Source organism: Coniosporium apollinis (assembly GCF_000281105.1).
Source record: "Coniosporium apollinis CBS 100218 chromosome Unknown supercont1.5, whole genome shotgun sequence".
Taxonomy (NCBI): Eukaryota; Fungi; Ascomycota; class Dothideomycetes; genus Coniosporium; species Coniosporium apollinis.
The window spans coordinates 648,409-670,306 of NW_006913267.1; the positions used below are offsets into that span (position 1 = coordinate 648,409).

At 53.5% G+C, this 21,898-nt stretch overlaps 7 protein-coding genes and 1 non-coding gene across 8 annotated transcripts; 4 read left to right on the forward strand and 4 right to left on the reverse strand.

The window, feature by feature from the left end:
* Nucleotides 1-803: 803 nt before the first annotated feature.
* W97_01572 (uncharacterized protein) lies at nt 804-2,479 on the reverse strand (the record flags this gene model as incomplete). The annotated part of the gene is made up of 2 exons (XM_007779478.1): nt 804-2,389; nt 2,437-2,479. 2 exons carry the CDS (start codon nt 2,477-2,479, stop codon nt 804-806), a joined length of 1,629 nt encoding a protein of 542 aa, XP_007777668.1.
* Nucleotides 2,480-2,998: 519 nt separating this feature from the next.
* W97_01573 (uncharacterized protein) lies at nt 2,999-3,566 on the reverse strand (the record flags this gene model as incomplete). The annotated part of the gene is made up of 4 exons (XM_007779479.1): nt 2,999-3,052; nt 3,267-3,382; nt 3,445-3,480; nt 3,548-3,566. The coding sequence occupies 4 exons, from the start codon at nt 3,564-3,566 to the stop codon at nt 2,999-3,001; spliced, it is 225 nt and encodes a 74-aa protein (XP_007777669.1).
* Nucleotides 3,567-6,802: 3,236 nt separating this feature from the next.
* Nucleotides 6,803-8,004, forward strand: W97_01574 (uncharacterized protein; the record flags this gene model as incomplete). Its single annotated transcript, XM_007779480.1, has 3 exons — nt 6,803-6,846; nt 7,214-7,590; nt 7,643-8,004. 3 exons carry the CDS (start codon nt 6,803-6,805, stop codon nt 8,002-8,004), a joined length of 783 nt encoding a protein of 260 aa, XP_007777670.1.
* Nucleotides 8,005-8,475: 471 nt separating this feature from the next.
* On the forward strand, nt 8,476-10,362 carry W97_01575 (uncharacterized protein; the record flags this gene model as incomplete). The annotated part of the gene is made up of 3 exons (XM_007779481.1): nt 8,476-8,884; nt 8,942-9,139; nt 9,191-10,362. The coding sequence occupies 3 exons, from the start codon at nt 8,476-8,478 to the stop codon at nt 10,360-10,362; spliced, it is 1,779 nt and encodes a 592-aa protein (XP_007777671.1).
* A 1,275-nt stretch (nt 10,363-11,637) lies between these two features.
* On the forward strand, nt 11,638-13,161 carry W97_01576 (uncharacterized protein; the record flags this gene model as incomplete). Its single annotated transcript, XM_007779482.1, has 1 exon — nt 11,638-13,161. One exon carries the CDS (start codon nt 11,638-11,640, stop codon nt 13,159-13,161), a length of 1,524 nt encoding a protein of 507 aa, XP_007777672.1.
* A 512-nt stretch (nt 13,162-13,673) lies between these two features.
* W97_01577 lies at nt 13,674-13,789 on the forward strand. The gene has a single exon (XR_552283.1). It is a non-coding gene; the product is annotated as a 5S ribosomal RNA (ribosomal RNA).
* A 684-nt stretch (nt 13,790-14,473) lies between these two features.
* Nucleotides 14,474-16,302, reverse strand: W97_01578 (uncharacterized protein; the record flags this gene model as incomplete). The annotated part of the gene is made up of 4 exons (XM_007779483.1): nt 14,474-15,952; nt 16,036-16,071; nt 16,141-16,202; nt 16,257-16,302. 4 exons carry the CDS (start codon nt 16,300-16,302, stop codon nt 14,474-14,476), a joined length of 1,623 nt encoding a protein of 540 aa, XP_007777673.1.
* Nucleotides 16,303-17,137: 835 nt separating this feature from the next.
* W97_01579 (uncharacterized protein) lies at nt 17,138-19,385 on the reverse strand (the record flags this gene model as incomplete). Its single annotated transcript, XM_007779484.1, has 3 exons — nt 17,138-19,036; nt 19,094-19,304; nt 19,354-19,385. The coding sequence occupies 3 exons, from the start codon at nt 19,383-19,385 to the stop codon at nt 17,138-17,140; spliced, it is 2,142 nt and encodes a 713-aa protein (XP_007777674.1).
* Between the last annotated feature and the right edge of the window lie 2,513 nt (nt 19,386-21,898).

Genomic DNA, 21,898 nt, shown 5'->3' on the forward strand with positions numbered 1-21,898 from the left:
GTCTCCGGGTGGGTGAAGACATGGCGGCAATATGAGGCGCTTAGGGACTGCAAGCGGCTGCAAGTTGTCGAAGGTGTTGGCGGAGAGATGCAAAGCGCAGATCTGGCGGGACCAGGGCTTGCGTTTGCAGCAGAGGGAAGAACAGGCTTCGTCGCAGATGGATACCTAGGCAGACACTTCACATTTTGAATTGTGAAGACAGCGGGAAGGAGTGGTCGCTATGGGCTATGGACTATGGTAGGCGTCGAGAACCAGGGGTGTGGTGGCTCGAATGTGGTGGATGAGTGGCAGCAGAAGAGGTGTGAATGTGAATCCACTGGAGCGACCCCACCAGCACGCTTGACAGGCCCTGGCTGCATTTCGGAATCTTAGCTCCGCCCTACCCGTCACCCCTGCGGCTTTCTCTTTCGTGTGATTGGCTTCGCTCTCGCTGTACTCTCCCCGCCGAAAAGTGGCGGAATCACGTGCCGTAATCACGTGCTGTCTCTTTATGGTCGCATCAATCTTGTTCGAGAGACTGCAATCATCAGGAAGCGGTTATAGGAAAGCTTTACACCCGATATAGCGAGTCGGCATAAGGGTATATACATAGTTCAGCCTAGAAATCTTCAATATTTACTGCACCGTTTTCTTGTTAAGACGGCACGTGATTCTACCTCTTTTCGGCGGGGAGAGTATTCAGGCACTTGTCAGTGGCAGAAGAGCGTAGTATTGACATTGGAAGATGGTCTAGAGACAAATGAGGCCTAAAATATGTCCATGACTGTACACTGAATGGGACAGCCTGCCACCTTGCCCAGCGCTCATGCAAGACGAAACCCTAGCCCCCATCCTGACTCCTTCCACAGCTCGTTCTCCGCACCCGCAATCGCAACAGCCTGCAACACCTTCCTCCGGTCAAGATGCAGATCCTCATGCGCAATCCCATTCGGGCGAATCGTAGGACTACTCGAGCTGCTCAGTGTGGACGGTGTCCTAGGCGAAGGCGACCGCGAAGAAGAGGTCAACTCCATCGAGCGCGATTCCTCTGGCCCGTCCCCGTCTTTCACGCCCTGCCCTTCGATGATCTTGCCAGCTGTGTACACGCATCCTCCGAAGGCGTGGCGGACCAAGGAATCTCCGGTTAGGCTTCCGATGACGAACACGTCTGGTGCGACTTCCAGGTCGACCTCTGCTCTTGCTCGCAGTGTTCGTCCTGAGACTAGATTTGTTCCTCGGACGTCTTCGAATGGAGGTTCGAGCACCTCTTCTCTCAAGCTGTGGTCCAGATAATCCAAGGTACCTCGACGACCAACCACATACCTCAATCCACCCACCGTTCGCTTGATTACCTCCCCCGATTCCACCTTGATTTGTACAGTTGCTGCGCCATTGTGTACCGCGATATCCAGTACCTCGGCATTCGGCAGACCCTCGTAGACGCTACTCCAGTCTCTTTGCGTAAAGAACGGATTCGACTTCCTCCTCGTAAGCGGAGAAACTGCCACCTTAGATCGCTTGCCAGAGGTCGCAGCCAACTTCATCTGCCGGTATACGCCTGCATACTCCGGATACGCTTGGCGATGACATCCGCGCAGCGGTGAGGGTCTGTCATCTGGCGACCACTTGAAGAGATGCAGGATCTTTCGATGCGGAGGCGCGGAAATGATGACATCTGCGGCAGAGAAGCCAGAGCCTATGACCAGCAGCGGCTCTGTGGCAGAGTCCAGCGGTGCAAGATCGCTTAGCGGAGGCGGCGGCGGGATGTTCACTGAGAATATGCCGGAGGCGAGGACGAGGTGTTTACAGCGGATGCTGTGGGAGCCGATGAGGAAGCCATTCTTGGTCCGAGAGATCCGATCGACTTTTACGCCGTTGTGGATCGCATCCGAAATCCCAACTACCTTTGGATAAGCCGTGTAATATTGCGCGACTTCCGTGCGCGATGGTCTAACAAAGTCAGGCATTGCTGTTCCATGCGTCGCCTCGTAGTGTTCCGAGTAAGAGTATCCTGGGAGAGACAGCATCTCCGCATAGCTGAGCGTCCCAATCTCCCAGCTCGCGGTGACCGGGTTCTCCGCCCATTGTCCTCCGGCGTGCACTGTGTTGCCCAAGGCGATGTGAGAGACCGCGCGCTCAGGCTCGTAGTGCCACTCAAGGCATGGTTTGGGATTGGCTTCCGTATCTGCATTCGGACGAAGTAGTGTGTCAAGCAGGGTGTTGACAGGTAGCGCCTGCGTGGAGTATCGCAAGGAGGATTGGAAATGTTGGTATAGGTCCGGTTTCAATTGGAGAAGGTTGGGTCGCTTCGAGAGCTTTGCATCCAGTATCGCATCATAGTGCCCTCCGGCATAATATGGGACATGTCCATGAAGCAAGTAGGAAAGGATGAGGGCGGAAGGCCCATTTCCTAGAGAAGTCAGCCGTGAACTCGCGGGGCAATTGTGGTGCGCTCACCAACGATCACGGTGTCGACCTCATTCGGGATTCTTGAAGCCATCTGGTGGCTCGGCTGGGAAGCAATATGTCCATTGTAGAGAGGAATCAGAGAAAAAGATGAACTAACGTTAGGTCATCGGTGGAACGGCAGATGTACTAGGTAGAGTCGGCGACTGCGGATGCGCCCTTCGCACCGCTGATGCGACCCGGCGGAGAAATCGATGTGCCCTCTCCCATTGTCATCATCGCTCTTCGGCAAATCCTGCCTCTTTTGGACGTTGATCGGTAAGCAAGACACGACGATGTTTGAGGTCGTGTTCAATGCAACAGCATCACAGTCCACGCTTCTTCGACTAATTTGTCAAGAGGGTGTAGATGCTCGTGTCATCTTCCGAACAAAGTCGCAGTTATGAACAAGCTACCATTGAAATGTCAGGGTGCACAGAACGGATACAAGGATAGCCCACCGAGGCCTGCATAAGCTTCTTGCATGACGCTTCCGGTTTACTATATACAACGGAATCATTGTAGAGGAGGCTGTGCCAATTGACCGCCTTGAGAAAACATTGACCGCAACCGACTAGAACTCAGCAATGGTATCGCCCCTTCGCTTGCCCCGCATATCCCACTTGCCCTGTGAAAGCGATGGTTAGCGGGTATGTCGAGTGTTTACAGCTGCATTGTGTTGTAGGAACAGGTCCTCCGCATGGAGATCCCCCGCTCACGTGGGAGACACAAGGCCTGTCTTCTGGGCTCATGAGAGCTTCGTGCAACGGGAACCGCGGCAGAAGGCCATATCCTAGCGATCCGAAAACCGACTATGGGTGGAGGCTGAGGATTGAACGTACATCGGTTACGTATCCCATATATCCGAACATGCTTGGAACGAGGACGACGTAGGCGAATGTGAGCCAGGCGGTTCGAGGCGTCCAGCGGAAGTATTTGTGCCGGTTCACGTACATGTCTGCGTGTCGTGTCAGGTGCTCGCAGCGTTAGGGCGAGATAGCCGGGCTGGGTGGTTCATACTGGCGTACTTGACCAGCGCCGGGTCCATCGCGAGAGCTGTGATAGTCAGCAGGCTGTCGCTGCTTATTGTAGTCTGCAGTTGGTCTGCAGCAAGGGCGCATACAGGTGTTGTGGCCCGCCATGTTGAAAGTCCGGGCGTGGCCGATGAGCTGTAGTTGTGGGTGCTGTTCCGCTTGGAGTGAGCGGTCATGCCGCTTTGCGATGAAGTCGTGAGACTCGGCGTGATGTCTAATCACGTGGTTCGCTCTACCGCATGTCGCCAAGTCCTCGGTATCCCAGGATGCCTTTCCAACATCGAACTGACCTACGACAGGTACGGCCGGGATATTGCTGGAAAGGTCTATTTGAAATCCCGTTGCAAACTAACGGCAGGCTGTATTAGTGCTCAGCTCCGCATCTCTATCAGAATATAACTGCTGGCAACCGCCCTTATCTTCCATCTATCTTGACCTGGTGATTTTATTCCTCACGCCTCCATACAGTACACCAAACAGCTTTCAGTTTTAGCCGTGCTAACATCTGGACTGCCTTGGCAAATACACCGAAGAACGGCGGTACTGGATCGTTTTTTCCCAATGCGGCACAAATATATACTGTAACTACTTATTTGCAACACTGGTTCAACATAGCAAGCCTCACACTCTGCCTTATTCGTTCTCATCAATCATTCTCTCGAAGCGAGCTACTCCTCCATAGTTTTTTGTGCTCAACACACCAGCTTGTAGAGCACGATCGAAGATGTGAACCTTTTTTCTCTGTGTTCTTCTAAGCCGGATTTCTGTTGCACTGCATGGAGCGATATCGTGCTTGCGGACAATAGAAGTAGTAGCACCAATCTTGTTCGGTCAAGTCGAGAAACGCTAGTAGACATTGAGCCCGCAAACTCATCACGGCTATGCCACCGGCCATACACGTTATTATGAGTGTGACCCCGAAAATTCTTCTGAATACCGTTCCTTGAGGCCGTAGAACACGCTGCACACGCTGGTGACAACTCCGCTTGACCTCTCCTCCGAGTCTGTGCACATGTAAACAGGTCCTCTCTCGTGGCTCGGTGAGTATACGGAGCCTAGTCAAGCCCACCGGAGGTCCGGAGCCTGTCTCGTGAATCGAAGTTATCACGCAAAATACGCAATCCCTTATACTGTCACCAGAATCAAGTACCTGTGAATGTGGATAGTTGTTGTTCGTTGCAGCGTTACTGTCATCACCGAGTGTGGCGCGGCCCTCCAGTTCGTCTTCTTTGAGTATGGCTCGTAGTTCGCTGTCAGGGTCGGCCGACGGCATGGCTTGCACGACTCTACGAGCCTAACGATACAGCGACTGACGCAGGAACGGTATCGGTGATGCAGGCTGACACTACGGCCGATTGACTGTTAACGCAGCGTCGCAGAGCCGGTGCTCGCAGGTATAAAAGACCACGAGATTCTGTGGGAAGCAAGGGTACCACTCCTCGAATACACTAGGATAACAGACAGCGGATTGACTCTCTAATACTGAATACGAAGTACAACTTGGACCAGCATACCACTCAACACTATCGAACCCAGATCAACAGCCTTACCGATAGTCGAACTACAACTCGCTAAGGATCTATAATGTGCACCTGGAAGTGGGTTTTTTACATCTGCGGGCATCAGGACGCCAACGGAAAGGTGAGTTATACCAAGGTTGGCGATGAAGAGGAAGGTTATGCAGTGCGATTCTACCATTGCCTCGGACGCGGACAGTTTCTGGACTTGAGGTACAAGAACGGAGAAGTCCAAGGCATGCCGGATGATTGTCCCTTTAGCCACAAGAAAGACTTCGAGGAGAGCATGGAGACTTTGAGTTGGGTATGCCCCGCGTGCATGAAGTGGTCTCAGGATAACGATAAGAGGCCACCTGGTGATGCTACCAAGCCCGCTGTGCAGTTCAGATAGTCGAATGCTGACGTGCACCGGGCGGCGGGACTGACCGGGAGGACGAGGTTGTATTCCAGACTGCCTGCAGCTTGTTAGACACGGCGCTGGATCGTTGCTGTCGTTAGATGTGTATCCTCCTTTCCTACTGCTTGTAACATCATCAATACATTAGATACATATCCCCACAAACTTCAATATAACTTTACATTGCTCATAACACATTGCTCGTACTTTGCCGTCAATTCTGATAATATTTCTCCGCATTCGAAGATGACTGATGACTCTGACGTATAGATATCGGTGGTGACTACAAGGTCATCCTACGGCTGTAGTCAATAGATGCGTTACGTGACTCCAACAAGGTCAACTCTTGAGTATTTAAGTTCCGTAGTTTGCACACAGAAGCAACAGCATCTTCCATAGATACCTCAAAACCACAAGGCACAAAGACAGAGACTGGATTCTCGGAGCAGTGAAAACATACACGGCGAAACCACAGCACCGAACAGACAGACACCCACGTCAATAGAAAAACAACAGTCTATCACCTACATTCTAACCAAAGCAACGATGTGCGTTTGGAGGCCTGAGTGGTACGGATGCCTCCACCAGATGGAGGGCGATATGATGATCATCGAGCCCTGCGACGGCTCGGCCCCAAAGCATCGATACGCAGTGAACGGGGTATGGCCGCCTTGGCCACCCTGCCCTCAAGGTAAGGGAATCCCTACGAAGGCTGAACCTAAAATATACGAGGAAGTATGGTGCGAGCCTTGCAAGGAAGATGGCAAGGTAAGCGGAGACGGACCGCCACAGCCGCAGGGTTGGGCGTTCAGGTAGTCCCTCGATGGCGTGCGCTGGGCGGCAGGACCAATTCGGAGGCTGGGTGTTGTGTTCGAGACTGTCTGGAACAACTTGAAGGACACGGCGCTGGATCGTTGCTGTCTGAGGATGCACATCTAATCTTGCCAATTCTTGTAACACAATTAAACCTTGAATTCCACAGCAGCCCCGAACTGTTGAATATCACGTGTCAACCAAAAGGGGAGGCTGGTGATACCTTGGATGCAGTATACTCTCCCGGCCGAAAAGTAACTAAATCACGTGCCGCAGCCCGTGCTCCATCACCAAACTCAGCCAGCTCGTTTCTGGATGACCTTTTAGTTAACCACCACCAATATGGCTCCAAACCGAGGCCCAGACATTAGTGTTGCAATGCGCGCTTGTACTACTACCTTGCGCCTGATAATCAATGAGTGCAGCGATTATATACCCTCACCGCGCGGTTTGGCGATGGAGCACTGGCTGCGGCACGTGACTTAGTTACTTTTCGGCCGGGAGAGTATAGCCAGCCTCTCCCACGTCCATAGATGAATCAATAAAGCTCTTAGCCCTCTATTTCACTAGGTTATAAGCCCGGATATCCGCAACCAATCAGTCAAGTCGCTCTAATCATGTCTACGGAATCTCCGCAGAAAGCCAAGGTTGTCCTTTACTGGTGCGTTTATCGGATTCATCTGTCTAATCGGTCGTCGTTGTTCGCCTTGTCAAACTCTGCCGCCCAATGTGGTATACATGTTACTTCATATTCCAAGAGCTTGTAGTTACGGTTCCGGTAGAGCTGCGCGTAGTTGGTAACCTAGAGCCTGCTGCTGCCTACATTTGTGTTGCTAACCGAGCTCCACGAGGAGAGCGATTCCTGAGCAATGCGCCGAGAGCGTAGTAAGCGTAGTAACTTGGTAGAGGCCCTCAAATCTTTGGGTAGTTGTCATTGTTCTCTCTTAGCCTCACTTCTCTCGCAGCTCTGCTTATGTTCGAGTACATTGTAGAAATTTAACGGTTGAGCACTGACTAAGAGCATGCAGGTTGGAGAAGTCTCGCTCCCAACGTATTCTTTGGCTCTTGGAAGAGCTCAAGATCGACTACGAGCTGAAAGTGTTCAAGCGCACAGAGAAGATGGTAGCACCGCCTGAGCTCAAGGAGGTCCATCCGCTTGGAAAGTCTCCAGTGATTGGAGTACAAGCCCCAGAAGCCGAGAAACCCCGGATCATTGCTGAGTCAGGGCTCATCGTGGAGTACCTTACTGAGTACTTCGGCAAATGGCTGGAGCCGAAGAAGTTTGCCGAAGGCAAGGAGGGCCAAATAGGCGGGGAGAGCGAAGAATGGTTGCGTTATCGGTTCTTTATGCATTATGCGGAGGGCAGCTTGATGACGCTTATGATAGTGGCCTTTCTGATGAACAGTAAGTCAGCCAAATCTTTGCAAATGATTCCACCCGCTGAAATTGGAGACAGACATCGAGACCGCTCCTGTTCCGTTCTTCATCAAGCCCATCACAAGGGGCATTGTTGGCAAGATGAACACTGCGTTCCTCCAACCCAATTTCAAGACGCATTTGGATTTCCTTGAAGATCAGCTTGCGACATCTCCCAATGGCGGCGAGTTCCTTTGTGGACCCGGGCTTACGGGAGCTGATATCATGATGATCTTTCCCTTGGAAGCTGCTCAATGGCGGGCGGGCCTGACGAAGGAGAAGTACCCGAAGCTTTCAGCGTACATCGCGAGACTGCAGCAGCGAGAGGCCTTCCAGCAGGCCATCAAGAAGATCGAGGATGTTACTGGGGAGAAGTACAACCCGTCGCTATCGTCGAAGTGAGCGCTGGCAGGTGTACAAGCTGTGTTCATCCGCGTCTTGCGCTGAAACGTGCAGCGTACGGATTCACGGTTGCATGATCTTCACGTTTCCCGCACTATGTGTAATCTAATAGCGTATATCGTTTTGAGAGCCATCAACTCCTTGAAGGGGTTTGCTCGGACCCAATCATGTCTTGCAGTTGTGCGGCTCTCCTGCAGTAGTCTCGCCATTGCTGACGAAAGCTCGCGGGATCAGCCTCTCACGAACGCCGACATTGAGGCTGCTGCTGACGTATCCACGAACATGATTTTGATATGTGTAAGCACGGAGAGCACATCGAAACATTTGCTGCCCACCAGCAAAATATATAACAGCTCTGATAGCAGGATGTTGATGTGCGCAGCAACCCAGCGATCGCCCACCGAGCAAACCGGCCCTGCGCCCATCTCGTCGTTCGATCCGCCTTGATAGTGAACTCCCGCTGTGACAACGATGAAAAGAACAGCCAACACAGATCCCACCGGGGACATCTCACAACCTGCGACGAAACGTGTCGCCCGCTCACCGTCCTCATCCACATCAGGCGCCACACCTGCCGCGTTGCATGCCGAACAAAGACCTATACGGACGCGCAGCCAGTCCGGGGCTGAGCAGACTGCCCATCCCAGCCTCGATACAGCCGTGACGGAGGAAAGCGATCATGCATGGGAGAGCTCAGGACAGCGGAGCGCTGCACAATCGGAGACCACTGCGGCTGGAGGGCAAGCAGCTAGCACGAGCACGCGCAGAGTGGCAGAGGCTGCGGCGGATACTGTTTCAACGTTGCCAGCCGGCAGGGTATTTCCCGTTCAGATAGGGTCTGAGTTGTTCAAGCTGTCCGGGGCATCAATCTCTTCCGATGGTGAGCGCGATCGCAATGGCGTCTTATTTAGTGTACAACATGCTAACAACTCTCAAGCACCCTCCTACTTCTCACAGTATTTCGCCGATCAGCTGCGCACCGTTGAGGGCGGCGCTGGCAACGTGAAGACGTTGTATATAGACCGAGATCCTGTCACGTTCAAAGACATTTCGCTCCATCTCCAGGGCTACTACGTCAAGCCAAGGAGCGCAGAGCATTTCGTTCGCTTGTTCGCCGATGCTCAGTTCTACAGCTGTAAGTCATTTGAAGTACTATGCTATTCACCGGCTGACTTAGATTGCACAGTACCTCGATTGACCCAACAACTCTTCAAGTCGGACATCTTTGTTCAAGTCGGCTCCCGTGACTTCCAGATCCCGCGGGAGTTGTTCTCATCTCCTGGCGATTCTCCCAACTACTTCACGCTGGGTATTGCTACGTTCCTCAGCACACCCCAAGATGCCTTCCCGGGCCTCGACAGACAAGCCCTACTGCGCCCGCCACCGGTATTGCCCCCATCAGTGCCCAACCGCTCTGCCGAGGTGTTCTCTGAACTACTCAAGTATTTGCAGGGCTATCCGGTGAACATCACGGATGAGGCACACCGTGCAGATCTACTGAGAGATGCACGATACTTCCACCTTAAGGGACTTGAGCAACGATTGTTGCCTGTTAAAATTAGCTTCAATGCTGCAAGGAACGAATCAGAGATAGTGCTTCGACTTGAGGACGTCAGACAGTCAGGAATATCTTGTGTACCTAATCCGATCCTCACGTCCAGTTCTGCCTCCAGCGATCCAAGTGAACCGGCCCCCCTTTTGGCCAGTGTTGGTGCACCCCGACCGGGACATGCCAAATATGCGAGGCCTTTTACGAATGATCATCAACACTGTCTTATTATCGAGATGTTAGGCTCGGAGCCAATGCGTTTAGATACATGGAAAATGCGCGCTACCTTTGATGATCCGACCAGCGAGTATGGCACCCCTACGACTTCGAGATCGCCAACAACCAAATCAAGATTGTTGAGCCTGTTCACAGTTCTAGCGTCAAAGATGAACCTTCCAGTCACACAGTCGATCGGCCCCTCGACAGCAAACAATCGGAGCGGCTCGTCCGCACAAGCGCTCAATGTATCGAATTCAGGGCTGCTAGATGGCGACAGCATCAGGTTCGTGATGGACCATGACACGTTCATTGAGGTCGATGGCATGGCTGTGAAGCGGGGCGGTGGCATCACTGAGAGTGAGGAAGATGCAACTCTCGGAGCATGGCAATCAATCACGCAACCCTCGAAGGACGATGACGCCTGGACTACGATTAAACTGCCTCAGGAGTGGATGGTAAGCCGGGGTCAGTGGCGACTGAGGGTTGAGTGTGCGGAGAGCGGTGCAATTGAGGCGGTCCTGTGTGCCGTCAGGATCGAAGCGACCAGCTCCGGTTGGGAAAGGAACAAGCGGCGAGGCTTTCTGGGATGAATGTGATTCACAGACATCCCGTGAGTTTGCTACTCGAACATTGTGTTACTAGAATAGTATAGGACAGTGCCACCTCGTTGCGATAGCCCTTGAAGGATGTAAACCACCGCAAACGAGGAATGCTCAACAAAATCTCCCCTCCAGTCTTCATCTACGTGAGGTGGATACTTAGGTATCTTGGTAGCGGTGGAAGTGAACAAAGCGCAGAGTGCTTAGTCAGCCCGTCAGCGATGTCGGTGAGTTGCACCTCACTTTGAGCTTCCTGCGGCCAATGTCACTTTGGCATTACGCTGCAGCACCAACGCCAATCATCAGGAATACCCATCAGATTGGCTGTGCAGGTCAAAGAGAGTCTGTTTTAGAATGGAGCCTCTCAACTCGCCGATACAGAGCGAATCCAGTTTTTCAATGATGGCACTGGACCACCGCTTTCGTTTCTCCGCTCTGCCCCCATCACAAGAAGCGGACCCCAAAAAAATATTCCAGGTGAAGCCCCACAGGCAAACAGCAGTGCCCTGAGCAAGATTAGGCGCGTCTCGTCTTCGACCTTCACCTTCGGTTGTCTCCCCGCTATCTCTGAACCCCTTACAACGGGCTGAAAAGTAATCACGTCCCTGCTTCAGTTTTGCAACATCGACCAGCTATGACGGCCCTCAAGAGCCCCCCGCATTTATACAATACCAAAGAGTCTTATTCGAGGACTCGTCGATCTCTTTCTCCACTCTGTGTAAGCCTTGGATTCTCTGCACCACGAGCCAGGCCGTTGTGAGTGCCGGCAAAAGGACTAGAAAGCCTTCCACTTTCCCTGGCTGTCGATAGTCGATGTCTTGAGCGTGTTTTGGCTGGCGTCTAGAAACCGTCTGATTTTGTACATTCTTAACTATTTCCGTTGCATTGGTGGATATACTAGTCGCCAGCATCGCCCAAACACATTCTATCTATGGAAGCAAGCGGGTCAGGTTAATTGCTCATTCCCATTAACTACCTCATGCGGAGCCTATTGAGGGGTTCGTTGCCGGAAGCAGCCACTATGCTGAGACACAAAGTTACAGCTTGCAATGGATGCTGGTCATTATTGCGTAGGTAGTGAGGAGTAACTATTTGCAGTCTCCACTGTCCTCTACTATATCAAGGGCTTCACCTCTCTTTTCATCCCACACTCGTTCAAAGCATCGGTCAATTCCTCGTTATTGCATTCCACAGCTCTACCAGTGGGGCATTCGTTCTACTTCTCTGCACATCTTTGAACACCTTTTGTGTCCAGCTTCATACATAATGAAGGGAGCTTGGTTCGTTTTGGCGCTTGCTGCCATTGCGGCCGCAAAGCCTGTGGCCCAGAACGGCAACTCCAACGGCAACTCCAACGGCAACTCCAACGGAAACTCAAACGACAAGTCGGATAACGACTCGAACAACAAGAACAACGACAAGAACAACGACAAGAACAACGACAACGACAACGATAACGACAAGTCCAACGAGAAGTCTAACGGCAATTGGAAAAGCACATCCACCTTGACCACTGCTATTACTACAACATATAAGCCCTCGGCTTCGTCCACGACCATTGCAAAGGGCACCACTAGCACGATTATCGTACGGTCCACCGTCGCTTCTTCAACCTTCTCTACGGGAACCACCAAATCCACCGTTTCGTCTTCGTCCGCATCATCCAGCAAAGCCACGACAACTTCCACAGTCAGGTCCTCCTCCGCAACAACTACGGTCCTGCCTTCGCCCGCCTCATCCAAAACATCTACCACAACATCCTCAGCTAAACCTGCCTCAGCAACACCCTCATCTTGGACTTGCCCGGAAGCAGACGGTTATACCTTCACAAGCTCTGCAGGCGCCAAGTTCCTCGTAGAATGTTTCGTCGACCACTTCGGCAGCGACATGTCGAACAACCTAGTATGGACTAGCGACCTGATCTCTTGCATTGATGCTTGCGACAACAGACCTGGCTGCGTCGACCTTGCACTCGTGCCTGGTGGAGGGGCGTGCTACCTCAAAAGCACCTTGGGAAACCCCGTTCCTAACGCTTATGTCTGGAGTGCGAAGCGGCTGACAAGCCCTACCCGTTCCCTGGCCATGAGCAGCAGCACACCTACCCCGGTTGCTAGCGTCACAACATCTTCTGTCATAGCCAAGCCGACCGGCCTTTGCCCAGAATCCCACGGCATCTCATACAAGACTTCCTGCGGCGCCGAGTATGTCATCGAATGCGGCATCGACAGAGCTGGTGGAGACATGCCGGGGGTATTCTACGCAAACGACTTGGCCACTTGCATGGCCCAGTGCGATTCGACCCAAGGTTGCTCGACAGTCTCTTGGGTTCAGGGCAGTCCTGGTCCGTGTTACCTGAAGAGCTCAGCCGGCACACCGAACAACAACCCCAGCGTTCACGGTGCAAAGCAGCTCTCTGGCTGCACTTCCGTCACCCCAGCCACTCCATCTGGTGCGGCTGATGCTCCAAAGGCTGTATCTTCAAGCGCCAGCAACCCGGCGCCTAGCGCCTCCTCACCTACGGTGTCATGTGGAAATTACGCTGACGGGTCAACAATCACCACCGGGGGATCCACTTTCACGGTCGAATGCTTCATGGACCGTACTGGTAACGATGTGGGGATGATCTACGCCGAAAGCCTTAGTGCCTGCGTGGCTTCATGTGCCTCCACTAGTGGCTGTGTCAGCGTGGCGTGGGTTCCTGGCTCACCTACTGGACCCTGCTACATGAAGGCTTTAGCCGGTCCGGCCTTCCCAAATGGAAACGTCCATGGCGCGAAGCTCATCTCGTGAGTGGGATCAAGATGAGGGGCCGAATGTAATAACTCCGCTTCCAGGCGGCAATGTCTCGGTTGTGCAGGAGATGGTGGGCAATGGGTCGGATTTACTTGTCCATTGTTCTCTGATCTCGGTTAAAAAGTACCTGTTGGATGTTGAGATAATTAGATGGATGTACGGAATGGGCTACAGACTGTCGTTGATGTGTAGGGTTTGAGAAGGATATAAATCTTAGAGTATGAGTTCTGCTGTGACGCTTCGTGATTGACCTGCTGTCGTTTACGGAGCCGTTCTCGTCATCATCTCTGCTTTGAGTATCGGATGCTTTTGACGCTGGTAGCGATTTGTACACTGCCCAATCGAAACTTTCTCACATTTGGCGTGCAATTCTTTGTGATTTCGCTAGTCTACTACAGATCCGCGCTACCGGATCCCGCAGCCCCTGAGAAAAAAGAGTCGGTTATCCTCTTGCAGAACGATACCATTGTTGTATACATATATCAATAGGTTGAGCAACTCTCTCACGTACGGCCATAGATCAAAGAAAACATCGGATCCCGTCCGCTCTCCTGCAATCAAGCTTTGAATCGGTAGATTAGTAGTTAGGTGGGTGACCACTAGCGAATACCTACTGCTGTACGTTTTTGTTTTTGCTTTCTGCTGCTGGTACAACGTGCTAGAGATCGGACGATTTTGCCGGAATCACGAGGAGACGGCAGCTTCCTCTCTGGTTATACTACTTGGACTGCGAAGGGTGAAATGCAAGGGCTATAGTTTTATGCAGTTACGGGGTGGTAGTGCATGAGACAGCAATCCACCCCTATTCTTGCCCAACACCATATAATCACGTGCTGCACCAGCAAGATTCCAATGAGGCTTTTCTGCCAAGCTATCAATAGCTAGAGCAACCAGTTCCATATCGATAGTTTCGTGAATAAGAAGCCGCGTTTCTGTTTCTACGGCTCAACTTCCTCGCCCATACTTCTCTGCGAGCAGAGTCCACTGCAAGAGGGAACGTATCACGTTCGATGTCCACACCCGCTACGGCTTACTCGAGAGGTTCTAGCATTTGAATGACTTCCGGCCGGTAAGAGCAACAAGCCAACTCTCTTCCCCAGCCCATCCGCAGACTCTATAAGATCAATCCCAAGTAACAACAGCCAGCCCTATCGAATCCGCCCATGGTATCATTTGTCCTTCTGCAAGCCAATCTTCCCAGCCCTACAACCCCCGCAAGATTTGGAAATTTCAACAAGAACCAAAAAGCTACCCGTCCGTCTCCCATCTTGTATCCTAAGTCCTATGAAAGCCACTTCCCCCGCCACACTCAATACCGGTACTGCACCGGACTGACCGGACTCCTCTCCTCCTCCCTCTGGACCGGCTGCTGTTGCTGGCTCGGCATAGGATTGACCCCTCCATGCATAGTAAGATTCTGCGTGCTGCTCTCCTGCCTATGCAGATAACTCGGCGTGCTCTGAACCCCCGGATGCCCACTCTGTCCACCTTCATCTTGCCGGTACCCCGGCTGCTCCATCTGCCGTCCCGCATACCCCATCCCCTGCCCCACTCCTGTCTGCCTACTCTGCCGCTCGCTCTCCCACGCTTCGGTCTCCTGCATCGCCTCCCGTTCCTCCGACGACATCTGCACAGGTCTTCGCGGCGGCAACGACGGGCTAGGCCCATAGTTCACAGGCTCATAAGGGTGGGCATAAGAACCCGGACCAGCTGTTGCGGCCGTGGGACGGGTCTCGTGCTCGTCGGAGAACGGGTTATCTGAGTCCTCCCGAGACTGGGCGGCGCGAGCGTTGAGGCTGTTTCGCACAGAAGGCGGCGGCATAGGCGGAGGGGCGTACGGTCCTGCTAGTGGAGGTGGAGGAGCGTAGGCGCTTTCAGTTGCGGGGGCGGCGTAGGCGGTCTGTCCCACTCCCATACCTACACCCGGTACAGGCGGTAAGGTGGGCGTGCCGCCGTTCGCGCCGATATTCACCGGCGGCACAGGCGAGGGGAAGGACAAGCCAGAGGTCTTGCGGGCGTTGTACACAGCGCGCTGATGTTTCGTAGCCGCAAGCACAAGCTGCTCATTCGTCTCAATAAGCGTCAACATCGTATCGTCGTCCGGCGCCGGGTCCTCGCAGTTCAGGTAGCCCGTTATGCTGCGCTGTGCCGTCTGGCAGCGATCCGCGAACTCCTTGACCAGCTCATTTGACAGCAGCTCCGTGGGTGCGGTCGACTGGACCAGCTGCAGGAGGAGCTTCGCCGTTGTGCGCGCTTCTTCGATGCGGCCGGCTAGCTCGCCGGGAGGAGGGAGGCCGGAGCGTTGGCGGGAGGGGTGCGGGGGTCGGGAGTCGGGCTGCTGGGAGGGCGGTACCGGCGGTCGGTTGGGATCGAAGGGGGGGACGCGGAAGCCGGGGCGTGAGCCATATCCACTTGAAGAATTCAGGTTGCTGGAGCCCTGCTCCTTCCTCCACATAGCGAAGAGCTGTGCCAGGTTTGTGTCGTAGGCCTTCTCCCGGTCCAACGCGAATAATGTCTCCCGTAGTATTTGCTGCACGCTGGGATCGCGTCCTTGCCGTAGCAGCTCCTTGACCGTAGCTACGAACTTTGCGTCGATGTTGCGCGTGAAGGTCGCGCCGGGGTTATCAGTGAGTATCCGGATCAGCATGATTGCATTGTATTGTACGTGAGGGCGAGAATAGTTCTCTTTGGAGAGGAACTTGCGGATCTGCGCTGCGGCGGCGGAGGCGGCCGCGGGTGAGGACTCGGCGGCAGTGACGATCTCGGGGAGGTACTGGATCTCTTCGGTCTGGCGGTCTGGGTCAGCGGGAGTTGCTCGTATGAAGGTGTTTCCGTCAGGCTTGAGCAGCGCATAGCCGACCGGCAACCTACCGAGTTATTTGGTCCGCCAGACTCGCAGAACAACCGCTGTGGGCAAGTCGTGTTAGCCTTCATCGTGTGCTCAGCTACTGCCTCAGCTCCCCTGGCTAGTCTTACCACTCCTCGTGCTGCGTTGGCTTCTGGCGTGTCGAGATCCGGCTGGACAGTCTCATCCTGGCCTGAGAGCTCACCGTCAGCGTCAACCCAGGCGGATTTTGGAACATGTCGCGTACTGGTTCGCCTCCCCAAGAGGTTGCTAGCGAACTTCTTAAGCACCATGGCGCAAACGTGGGTTGTGGTAGAGAAAGCTCAAGCGCGGAGCAGTTCTAGGCGGCGGAGCTCGTGCGGGTGCGGATGCGCGGAGAGCTTCAGTTGCGGAGAGCTGCTTGCATTGAACGTCGCGGCGCTTGTGAAGGAGAAATGGCGAAGAGAGCAGATTGTTGATTGCGGATCAGGTGTGTTTTTGGAAAGCTGTTTCATATGTTTATGAGCTTTGTGCTGGGCGACTCGCGGGATTCATAATCTCATGTCTCGGCGATGATGCGGACGGCCTTGGGGGTCCACGAGGCACTCGCACCGCCACGCCCGACGCGTGGTTCGCAACACTATCCGTGACGTTGACTGCAACTTGCCATGGAGAAGAAACGGCTCCTCATCCACTCACATTGCGGGCAACATGAGTGCCACTGATACTCACATCGATGTTTTCGTCTACTAATCACACAACAAGACCGAGAATACATTCAGTGCAACTGTACGCGGCACGTTGAGGCTGTATGTACCTTCCTTTCTTTCAGCGGTCTGCGTACCGCCAGCTCTATGTCCGAGATTACACTCCCTAAGATACAGCAGCAGGTCCATTTTGTACCCATCCTGCCATGGGATCCGTGGCTGGAGGTCCAGCTTCCATAACGCCACGATCCCCTTGTCCCTACTAGAGATAGCCCAGAATGTTGCTTTTGCCCCAGTTGCCCCAACGCCGCGCTATAGTGTTACGATGGAAGGCAACGAAAGAGACAGACAAGATAACAATGGGCTGTATGTGCGAAGAACAAAGCCACAGATCATCAGATATGATACGTGTACGGTCATTACAAAGTTTACAGAAGATTAGTTAGTTGACGACATCGCCTAGGTACGCAAACTCGTCCATGAGTTGCGCTGTGATGGAAAGATTGTGGCCGGTGCCATCCAGTGGCTGATGTAACAAAGGTCCATGGTGAGAGGATTCGGGCATGATGAACGCAGCACGGTGAGTTCGGCCCTTGGTCAAGGTTGATTGCGAGGTTGTCTCTCCGTGCGGAAGGCTGTAGCTCTGGGAGCTACCGAAGACACCAAGCGGGTCGGTCTTCAGATTTTCAGACTCCATTGAAGCTGGGAGTGGACCGCAGACTTCTAGTGGCTCACCAAGTGCAATCCCTATCTGCGGCGACTCAGAAATGGGAGTGGCGTAAGGCTGGCCAAGGTTGGTGTCGAAAGGGTTGAGCTCCGAGGCCGCCGAGGAGTTGAAGTAGAGATCCAGCAGAGCGCTGGCAGCCGACTGTGAATTCTGTGGATTACTCATGCCAGCAGAGTGCCTGGACAAATCATCCTCATCAGCGGCGACTTGGGTAATTGTCACCTGCGTGTCGGTGGAATGCCGGTTCGGACTGCTACGGCCACTTGAGCCATCCAGTGAGCTAAAGATTGGTGAACAATCGTCGTCTACGTTGGGGGGAGTAGCGGGCCGTTCCGCTGGTGATACAGGTTGGTCAGACGTGTTGCTCCATTCAGAGAAATGGCTTCGAAGAAGTGTTGGCCTGTGTGACTTCGAGATCGTGACCTCGCGAGCTTGAGCTAGGTTCGCATGCAAGTCAAGTGACTGCGCTTCCAGGAATGGCAACAATGAGGAGGACGCTACTTGATCCAACTCGCTTGAGCTTGCGCTGACAGTTGTGAGAGGTTCGCCGATAGTTGATTCCCGTGACACGCCAGTAGACAAGTCTCCAGTCGAGGAATCCCCTCGTCGAGATGGGGAGTCCCGGGAGTCCCGGGATTGCACTCGGGATGCATGATGAGGATCGACCGAGGGCTGAGATGTAGTCACAGGCTCGATGCCGGTGTCCTTGACGAGAGTAGGCATGTAGCTAGACTGGCTAAGAGGCCGCTCCTCTAACACAACGCCATTTCGAAGCACGGCCTTGGGCGGCGTCATCGCCCTGGTGTATTCGCACAGGGCTTTGCTGTAGGCACTCAACGCCTTTGTGACAGGCCGTCCTTCTTGTTCCTCCTGTCTCACGCTGTCTGAAGACACGCGAATTGTTTGAGCCCCGGTTGCCTTATCCAAGCTGGATCTTCTTGGCTGGGTTGTCGCTGTTGACAACGAGGGCTTCCTGTCCTGGGAACTGGAGGATGGCCGAACACTTTCAGGCATGGGCGCCTTCTCAGCGGAAGCTGTCCTCTGCCGGTTGCGGGCAGAAGCGTCCTCTCGTCCGTCAAGGGGAGTTTGCTGAAGTCTTCGGCGCGGTTCGCCGTTCAGTGCTGCATTGGTGTCACGGGTATTTTGCTGACGCTCGCTGGATGTTCCCCTGGCACGGTCGCCCGAGACGGATGGGGTTGCGAATCCTTTGAGGTGACATAGAGCGGACTTAAACACTTTGACCGGTGCATCGGAGACCAAGCTGATGCCTCTCTTGTGGCTTGATGATCGCTCTGGGCTGCTCGCATCCACCACGCTGCCACTCGAAATGCGGATCGGCGAAGCTCGGCGGCATGTCGACTCTGATGGTGGTACGGGTGCGTGTCTTTGAGATGCTGGTAACTGCGAGGATGCGGGGATCACTTTGGACGGAACGGTAATGGGCGGTATCGGGTTTCGGTATCTGTCTTGCGGGTTCTGAGTGTGCAGCTCGGAAGAACTGCCACCGTCGCTTGGCACCTCAAGGATATTCACACGCTGTCCGGGCAACAGAGGGCACGCGGTCGTTGATGGTTGCGAAGGATCGTGATACTCGCTATCCCCATCCAGCTTGTACTGTACCCGGGATACAGTGAGCACATATTTTGAGGACGCGGATTCGCGAGCACTTACGTAGTACCAATAGGTCCCACCCATCTTGAGGCCTCCGTCTCTTTTCTCAGTGAGCTTCTGCGGATCACCGTCACAAATGATATTCTGGAAAGTGTGGCATCCGGACCAGGTACATGGACCCTTGCGAGAGTCTTTCTCCATACGGTAAGCCCGTGAGAAGTTGTCCCACGAGCCAAACAATTCTACTGTCATGAGTGCAGCAGGACACTCGCTGTTATGTATATTAGTACAGCCAAGAAGATATGGAGTGGTCAACGTACAATAGGAAAGCTATCAGTGCAGTAGAAGCCATGCAGAAGTTACAGGATGTTGCGAGACACTCGTGTCAGTAGTTGTCGAGACCGATCAAATGTTGTCTGGTTTACATATGGGTGTATGAAAGATCAGGACCGGCCTGACTACAGAAATGAGCGTGAGAGACGTCTAAGCCGTTAACCGTTGGCAGATTTATTCGAGACAGACTGAAATTATTAGCAACTAAGAGAAGATAACAAGAGAGGAAGACATACTACAAGTACAGAGAGAGTGACGCGACCCGGATGGCTCGGTTGATTGCGGAGGAGGTCGAAGTCGAGTGTGTAGCTATATACAGATATTGGTGCCCCTGCAGGCAAATGTGCCTCACGCTGGCCTTGTTTTCTGCTATCGGCACGACAATGCATCGACCGATGAAAGCCTCCCGGGTGCCTCGTAGATCGTTTCGGCTGGGCGTGTTTGATAACCGTGAGACTCTGCGGCGGATCCAGCGGCCAATGAGAGTGGGAACACTGCAAGGCTCGAACTACGCAATGATGCTATGCTTAAGGGCTGCGAGTGGAGATGTACAGAGTCCGGCGCCTACTGGAATGTCCATCAAGATCGTACGGGGCAGACTGACATCTCAGGAAGCGAAGTGGGGAAACATGAAGGGCGTTGAGATTAAGTTAGAATGTTTGGTAGCGGACGGTGCTAGAGGTTGTGAGTCTAAGAGATCCACAGAAGCCATCAAGCCTGTTGATCCGAGCTAGAATACAATTGACTCTAATGCTACTGGGTGGCCCTGCCGCAAGGTAACGGCCTGGTCGTCCGAGCGCTGCGAGCTCCTGAGATGGTTGTTAAGAGGCAAGGAACATCTTGAGGAGTCTCCATGTCCGGGTGATATTGGACACCGACGGCAAGCAGCGCCCGTTGTGCCACGGACGAATCACAGCTGCTCCCAGTCTCCCATAGCAAGCAGATCCTCCCGGAAAGGCAGCTCCCTGGCCTCAGGCAAGGCAGTGGTCGTCAGCTTTCGGTGATCTGCAAATCTTGCAAGCGAAACCATGGAACTTGGCGGGACGATTCAGCATGGCAGGATCGCCACGTCCTCGGCTTCGGGCGCCGCAAATTTACCAAAGCGTCGTCTGGCAACCGGATTCGCTGGCCGACGCGCTGACACTGGCAGAGAGCAGAAACGCGAACGCCATCATCCTCGGCCGGACGGGCACGTTCTTCGCGCTGCTGACAACGGTCAAGCCATGGACCGGGTCAGTCGAGCGGGTGGGCAGCTCGTCTCGCTAAAAACGTCTTGCCGACATTTGGGCCTGAGTCGTGGCAGCTTTCTTACGCAGTTCCTCGCGGTAACTAAGCGACACCGGACTCGAAGGTAGAGAACTCCTCTTGTGCACCTGACAAGTTGAGCAATTGCACTGGGCACGGTAAACAAGCTGCCCGTTGTTTGCGTACCAGTTCGCGCTAAAACCACGGAGCCTGCACTAGGGCATGCATATCATGCCAGGAACACGGTCATTGCACCGAAAGCCCCATCAGCGCCTCCTGAAACCGTCATCTTGCTCAAGCCGGGGGCTCGTAGCTCGTGCGCGACCTCATAAAGGCTTGTTCTGATACAGTGACACGACATCTTCGGGGCAAGATCTCCTTGATCTCCTTTCCTCAAACAGAGATCTGCCTGCGAGACGTCATAGTAGGCGTATCGCAAGCGTGAAGCCTAATCCAACGACGGCCGGCTGAATTGGGAGATAAGCCGTTACTTACGAACATGATATCAGACATTGAGTTGACCGTGCTGAGTATCAGCGGCGTTTCCAAAGAGTCGCGTGGTCATGTGACGCTTCAAACGACATTGGACCCTTCGCGTCTGATATGAGATGCTTCGGAGAACAAACATATTCCGTAGGATTCTCAGCAACAAACGACGTGAAAATTGAAACTGACTCACTATAGGACCATGCCCGCATCATTGGAACGAGCACTCCGACATGAGCGTAAGGGATGTTGATGACATCGCCGAGCCTGGAGAACCCACCACCTGGCCTGCGGGGCACTTCACTGCATTCGCACCGCGGACTGTCTCTTGTGCTGGACGTTGAACCTTTGAATGAACGCGCGATAGGTTCTCAGCACCGTCCGAACATGCTGGGGATTTGCGGCATTTTACGGGAAAGCCTCTGTTACCTTTTTAAGCGGGTCTTCAAAGACTTAGAACTCTCTAGTATCACGGCAAATGAAGAGGATGCGAGAAGGATCATCTGATGTTCTAGGTTTTTCATGCCCCAAGAGAAGGTTTGGCTTTGACCTTAGCCTTCAATAACCAGTCTGTAGAGCTAGGATACAACTTATTCCAAAATTGGCCTCATGGAATCATCCCCTTCCACCGAATTCAATCGTCTGCCCACGATGCATTCTCTGTAGCCCCAAAACAAGCCGATAGTCCACGGTCGCCGTCGCTCAATCCGAATCAGAGTCGCAGTCTACGCACCATATCGTTGGGGGCGAAGGTCGGTGATCCGGCTGAAAATCCAGGACGTTGCTGTTCAAAAGCCCGTT